The sequence below is a fragment of the Leptonychotes weddellii genome, chromosome 5 (genome assembly GCF_054177405.1).
Source record: "Leptonychotes weddellii isolate Sample4059 chromosome 5, ASM5417740v2, whole genome shotgun sequence".
Lineage (NCBI taxonomy): Eukaryota > Metazoa > Chordata > Mammalia > Carnivora > Phocidae > Leptonychotes > Leptonychotes weddellii.
In genome coordinates, this window is record NC_138373.1 from 152,106,818 (window position 1) to 152,113,793 (window position 6,976).

Sequence of the window (6,976 nt, forward strand, 5' to 3'; positions counted from 1 at the left end):
AAAGCTGCCTTGCTCAGCTGCTCTGAGGATATAAAGTGCTCAGAACAGTGCTGGACATGGAGTCGTCCGAGAGCTATCGTTGCTACTACCAGGCTTGGAAACTTTGTCCTTTGTCAGTGAAGAAACAGACACGGAACAGCTGAGAGGCCTGACCCCGGCTTGACCTCTGCCTCTGAGTCTAGGGCTCATTCTAGAAAACCTGTTCCCTGCCACATCACCTGTCATCAGGATCCAGCCGGCTCACACACACCCCACCCTCACCTGTGCCCCACCAACGCCCTGACCCACTTTCCTCATTTCTGTTGTAAATAGTGTGACTCGGCTCTTCCGTGTGCTTATTTGAGAAGTGGTGTTTGCCATGCTGCTTACATTCGGGAGACATTGTTCCTGGTGGCCGTGTCTTTCTGGCTGGCTCTTGGGGATCCCCTGGAGGTCTGGGCCCTTGTGTCTTTCTCCGGAGCAGGACTTTCTGGAGGCTGGGGGTGGCAGCCGGGGCCACTGCCCGTGCCTGTCCCCGCGGCAGCACCTCCCAGTGGAAGGGGTCTCCATGCTGGGGTTTCTCCCATGGCCGTGGCGCTCGGCAGCAGTGAGACCGGCCTCCCACCCGGCCAGGGAGGTGATGCTGGGGCCTTGGCCTGGGCAGCCTGCGTGCTTCCAGGTCTGTTGTGGCCCCCACGGCCCCAGCTCTGACCGGATCACAGCCATCTTCGCCCCGCCGCTGACCCCCCCCAAGCCGGCCACAGAACCTGGCGCGCCCCGTCTGCGCTTCTCCACGTCAGGACAGGCCGGGGAGTCCCTGTGAGTGAGGGACGCAGGGCTGCCAGTGGTGTACCTCCATTTGGCCGGGAAGTGCCCGGTCCTTCAGGAGATGCTTTCTCTCTTCCTTTTTCCTTACAACAACCACAGAGGTGGCTGCTAGAAGCTCAGAGAGGGGCATTCGGTGGGCCCAGGGCACAGTAAGTGGTAGTGGGGTCAGGACTCAAACCCAGGCCGGGGCCCGTGTCCTGCCAGTGGGGCTCTGTGTCCTGCACAGAGGGGTGCTGTCCCCCACTCCTGTCCCCGCTGGGCTCCCTGGCGCCCCCAACACCAGCTGCTCTGCCACTTTGCACCTCTTGTTTGGAGGAAGGGTTGCCATGGTGAACACCTGGCAGGGAAGGGCGAGGGAGGGGCGAGCCCAACCACAAGAAGGGCCACTTCCCGAGTCCTGACTGTAGGTGAAGTGGGAGCTCTCGCTCCCTTCAGCCCCTCACCCTGAGGTGCTGTTTCCATAGAAACGAAAGGCCCATTGTCTTGTCCCTTCCTGCCACCTTTCCTAAGTCTCTCAGCGGCGAGTTCCCCTGCTTGGAGGACTGGGCTGGTCACCGTCACTGACACTGCCCTCTGAGTGTTTTCGGACGGTGCCCAGGAGCCAGCCAAGCGCGTGGGGCTGCGCCCCGGGGAAGCTCCTCTCCTGAGTGCCCGGCACACCGGCACATAAAGTCAGGAAGGCCCCGGGCATGCCCAGCAGGGTCACCCTGTTCCTTCTCCATTCTTTAGAAGAAACACAGAGTGGCCTCATCCAGCACAGCCTCGGCTCACCTGGCTGGGCATCCCGTTCACGGGGGGCCTCGTAGTCAGGTTGCTAATGAGCCCGTTCCTCTCCCTGCCGCTTGCTTCCCTCAAAGGGCAGTGGCAAGAAGCAGGACCCCTCTCTCCCCACAGGCCCTTTTCTTGGCCTCCAGCTTCCCAAACACTGGACTGCAGCTGGGCTGTCCTGGTGCCTCGTCTCAGAAGCTAAGTCACCAGGACTCTGTGTGGCAGAGGGTCGTGTTCCTGACTGCATGGGACCCCCAAGGTTGGAACTAGCAATTCCAGTACTCTGGGAACTGTCATCCAGGAGGAAATCACTTTACTACCTTAGAGCCCTCACCTAGGGAAAGGATCCTTTTCCTACAGAACATTCAGGACATCATCAGAACAGACATCATGTGGGATCTCAGCTCCCAGCACTTTGCTCCCCATACCCTGGACCCATCCATTCACCTCCCAGGGCTGTTCCCTGTTCCTGAGCCAGGGAGGATTTCGGAGGTCCCTCTGAGCTCCTGATTCGGACTCTGTCCTCTCTCTCCCTGCTGCCCTCTTGTCCAGGGAGAGCCTGGGCTGATGGATAGGGTGGGTGGAAGAGAGAAATAGAAAAGCTAAGTGCTGGCAGCCTGTAAGATTGCTTGATAAGAAGTATATAGTTGTCAAGCCGCATGCGGATTTTTGCAGGTCCAAGTGTGGCCCTTGGGAGAACCTTCGGAAATCCCTTCCGAAGGTCTGGGGATGGGCGGGGGGGGGGGTGTCTTGTCAGGGTTGGGGGGGCGCGGGGAGTGTTGCCTCGTGGTTTGAAGGCTCACTGCCCCCTCTACTGGTGGAAGCTGAGCTCCTTTTCCTTCTGGTTTTTCTCTCAACTGAGACCTTGTTTCTGCACTGGGTGCACTTAGGACCTTTCCCAAGCCTGCCACCTGTGTCCATCCAGGAGCTTGGGACAGGCCCTCTGGGGCAGAGATCCCAATCTCAGGGAGCAGCATTCACTGGAGAGCCTTGTTAAAACACGGTGGGGAGTCTGTATTGCTGGGCTGGGCTCAGGAATCTGCCTTTTAAACAAGTGTCCTGAGTGTTTTCCCGTGTAGGGGGTCCCCAGGGCAGCGGATTATGACAACACTCGGATAGGCCCTGTTCTCACAGGGCTGCTAGGCTGGGGGGCGGGGGGAGGTTCCAGGTAATGTCCTCCAGGGAAGGAAGAAAGGCACAGACATTCCCTGACCAGGTGCTGGGTGGACCCGTGCTAAATGCTGTCACACAGAACTCACAACCACCCTGCCTGATGACATCGTTCACAGATAGGATATGCAGAGAGGCAAGCTTCTGTGTCCCTGGTCACTCAGGGAGATAGGGCAGCATGGTCTCTTGCCTCCCCGGGCCCTGCACAAAGCATTGTGGCTATCTCCAGAAGGCTAGGGTTAGTGCCACTTTCCTACATCATTAAAGACCATTTGGAAGGGCCAGAGGCTTCTTACCAATGGACTCTCGCCCTGGTATCCCATTAGTGGAGAGTGGCCATTAATACCCCAGACTACCTTCCGAGGTCGCCTGGGCCCATGCTTTTCTTCCCAGAGTTCTCTGAGGGGACTGCAGTGACAGTTGCATTTCCAGAACTCTCCTGGGTTCCCTGATACATGCATGGGGGGCCACCCTAACTGGCAGTGTGGTCTGGCTCCTAGTTCTGTGGCCACTGGGCTCCTGGATTTGGGACTTCAGGCTCACCTGTGTCATCCCTGGGGGCTGGAGGTCTCAAATGTCTCTTGGAAACCTGGGCCCCTGTCTGGGATGGAAGGTTGGGGAAGTGCTTCTAGGGTTCAGAGCTCCCTAGGGGACCTGTGGGCCTCCAGTTCCAGGAGAAGTCTACTCAAGAGCTGTCTTGAGTAGAGTTTCGAAATTCATTGTCACTCCTGAGCATCATGGGTCATGCCCCAGCTGGTATTTGGAGGTCTGACTTGATAAAGCCAAGCACTGTTATCAGTCAGGGTCCCAACCACACAGCAAGGTGAGGGGAATCGAGTGAGCATCCTTCGAGGAACTGATCCCACCTGGTTCTAGAAAAGAGGCCAGCATCCTTATTCTCATTGGCATATGTCATGATCCCTCTGCCTTTCTGGTTTCCCTTGGGCCTCGCCAGGGCTTCATCACCAGCTAGGTGAGTGAGGGCATGTACGTCGCCCAGCCAAGATCTATTGATGCTGCTATTGTTGGTAGTATTGGTATGAACCTTTAAGTAGCTTGCCACTGCCTGGTCATCCATTTTACTCAACAAATATATATCTATGCAATGTTTGCTCTGTGCTAAGTTCCTGGTACAAGAGCGAACAACACCAGCAAAACCGCTGCTCTTATGGAGTGAATACCGTGCTGGAAACAGAAGGACAGGGAGGGCAGTGACCCTTTTATAAAGGGTGATCGGGAAGTCCTCTCTGATGCAGGGACAAAGGGGCATTTGAACAGAGACTTGAATGAAGAGAGGGAGAACGCTGTGTGGACATCCAGAGGAAGAACCTTGCAGAAAAGGGGAATATGAAGTCCTGAGACCCCTAGGGAGGTAGAGCTCATGGTCCTTGTGTGGCATTCGGATCAGCGGCCTTGCCCTGACACCCCAGGCCCCTCCACCAGCTCCCACCTCGACGTTGGGTCTCACTTCACTGTTCGCTCCCTTTGAAGTTTGGCCTTCCCTCAAATCTCCCTTGGGCTGCCCATGTCACATACACTTTGTAAAAAAAAAAAAAAACAGAACAAAATGGCCATTTGTGTATTCTTCCCTGTGAACCTGAGCAGGTCTGATTCTCCTCAGTCCTGCCAAACACCTACACATGCTAGACTCTCAGTCAGCGTGCACTGAAGAAATGATGGCACACACGGAGTTTGTCCTCAAACCATCTCTCCGTCAGAGGCATGGAGATGAATCCTGAGTCTAAAGAATCTCTGCAGGCTTTCGTGGCCGGATGGAACGAGTGGGAGGCACAGCCTGGCAAACCTGGACTCTCACCCCCGCCTCTCCCAGCCTCCCCGGGCGGGATGGGGGGCGTGCAGGAGCCAGGGCAGAGCGCAGGCCTGGGAAGCAGGCCCATCCTTCCCACCGCGCCCCCCCCGCAAGCTACACTCCTTCCCCTTCTTCGGGATGCAGAAATTGATCTGCTTACCTGCCTCCAAAGTGCCCCCGCCCGGGGAGGAACTCTGCATCTGCTCAGTAGGCCAAGCAAACAAAAGACGCTGCCAAGGAGAGGCAGTGGGGACGGCTGTGTCCGTTGTAGCCGTGAGGGGACCGCGGGACAGCGGAAGTAAGCAGCGGCAGAGCTGTGTCGGAGGCAGCCTGGCACCACCGTGGAAGATGACCCAGGCGCCTTGATCCTCGGAGCCCTCAGGGAGGGGGTGGCACAGTCATCCAGCCCCCCTCCCACCTTTTCTAAGCCTTACACGCTCTCAAGCTTGGCCTCCAAGGTGGCCCAGCTGGACTTGCGGCAAGTCCCGAGGAGCGGGTTCAGTCTGCCCAGACAGGGGGGTGGCGAGCCGAGCTTGAGGGGGGTGGGGAGGGGAGGGGCTCCACTGGAGCCTCTTCAGTGTCTCCCTTACTAAGGGCCCAAGAGAGGAGGCAGCCGCCACATGAATTAACGTCACAGCTGGAGTGATACGGGAAGGTGGTGTGGGCGCCAGGGAGGTGATCCTTGCGGTGTGGAGAGGGGCCAGCAGGAAGGAGCTCAGCAGCCTGCACCCGGGAGAAAGGCATCCCGTGCCCAGGAGGACAGAGGCCCAGCAGCCTGACACCTGGAGGGCCAGAAATGTCAGTGTCTGCCTCTCCGCTCCCCCACCCCCCCTCCCCTCTGCAGCTCTGGGAGCAGAAATCCAGCCAAAGAAGCCACTGGCCTCCGCTTTGGGGTTGAAAGGAAGTAGAAGTGGATGGAAGGGACCTGGGAAGAGGAGAAGCATGCTTCTCTGGCCTGGAGAAGAACAGCTTTCTCTCCCCCCATCTTTCCCCTCAATGAAGTGTGCGTCCTCCCTCCTCTGTCTTAAAACCACCCCCCTAAGCCTGTGGTCTGAGCCGTGCTGCCTGGCTCTCCATCAGCCTGCTGACCCTGGTGACCCCTCCCGGGGTGCCTGCACGGTGGAAGGAGCTGAGGCTGGATTTGGAAGGCCAGGTGCTGGTGCTGGTGTCGACTGGCTCGGGGAGCTGGCTCGGGGAGCTGTAGGGCAGGGCTAATGACACCTCGAGATGCAGCAGCTACCCAGGGGGATTAGCTGAGAGAGTGACTGGTTGTGCTTTGTAAGCTGTGAGGGAGACTGCATACAGTATTAGCTACTGGTAAACCACCTCTTGGCGAGATGTCAAGTCATCGATTATAGTTGTAGATTGGGGTTCTGGGTCCTTCGCGTCCCCCCCACCCGCCGCGACGCTGCTGAGTTCAGGAGGTGGCAGACCCCTTGATATCCCAAACAGTGACGGTCTTTCTGAGAGTACCAGACAGGGAGAACCTTTCCTTTTGCTTTCCTGGGGGCCCTACTGACTCCAGATCAGCACCTTGGGAGGGAGACAGTGACCCCAGCCCCAAATTTGAGGTGTGGGCATTGCACAGGAGAGGAATGGGAGGCGAGTCCGCTGAGCACTTCACTTACGTCTTCCTTGCCTGTGTCACTTGTCTCTGCAGGTAAAACAAGTCCCAGTCTTGCCAAGGCCAGCAATTGTGTGATTTCCTGAGCCATAGGTCAGCAGTGGGTAGGACCTGTGGATGCCCCCAGCCCTGTCCTGTGGAGAATACAGGTCAAACTCTGCACCAGTTTGCACTTCGGACCCTCACTTGCTTCCTGCCCGACAGCCTCTATCCTGGCCTCAGGGACCCTCAAGCCCAGATGTGAGAGTCTGCAGCATCTCAAGATGACCACACGCCCCTACAAGACTGTCGCTGGCTGGGCAGGGGTCACTCCTTCTTGTTTACATGAAGTGGAAGCTTGACTCATGTCTGCTCTCCTTTATGCTGGACCCCCTCCCTCCACTGGGCCAGCCTTGCCCTGCAGGTCCCCAGATGGGGTGAGCCCATGTCTTCATGCCTAATGCGATGGGGTCTCCAGGGCAACCCTAGCTCCCTGACTTCTCCTTCCCTGGGCTTCCTGGTGCTTCTGGTCTCTCAAGAGGTTTGGTGGGATATAAGGGAAGAGGACGGATGGGGCTCTGGGCCAGGGAGCCAGTCTTGACCTAGGCTCTGAACTCAAGGTAGAAGGTGCAGCGAGGACAGCTTGGGCACCGGCTGCTGCGGCCTTCCTGGCCCGGTTCCTGCAGGCTCCTGTACTAGACCTGGAGTGAAATGAGGGTCAGGCCTCCCCTCAGCCAGGGGCAGAATCTGACCCTGCCATTCTGAGAGCCCTCATACTGAGGTCTCCTTCCCCTCCCTCCCCACCATCTTAGCAGTCT

The 6,976-nt window shown here is 57.8% G+C and overlaps 1 protein-coding gene across 1 annotated transcript in view; it reads left to right on the forward strand.

Moving 5' to 3' along the window:
• Positions 1-6,520, forward strand: part of SACK1F (scaffolding CK1 anchoring protein F) — a 32,111-nt gene extending 25,591 nt beyond the window's left edge. Inside the window, exon 5 of the mRNA XM_006749340.3 lies at positions 6,216-6,520. Within this exon, the coding sequence (XP_006749403.1) occupies positions 6,216-6,265 (50 nt within the window). The 3' untranslated portion in view covers positions 6,266-6,520. The remainder of the gene's footprint in view (positions 1-6,215) is intronic.
• Positions 6,521-6,976: the final 456 nt, after the last annotated feature.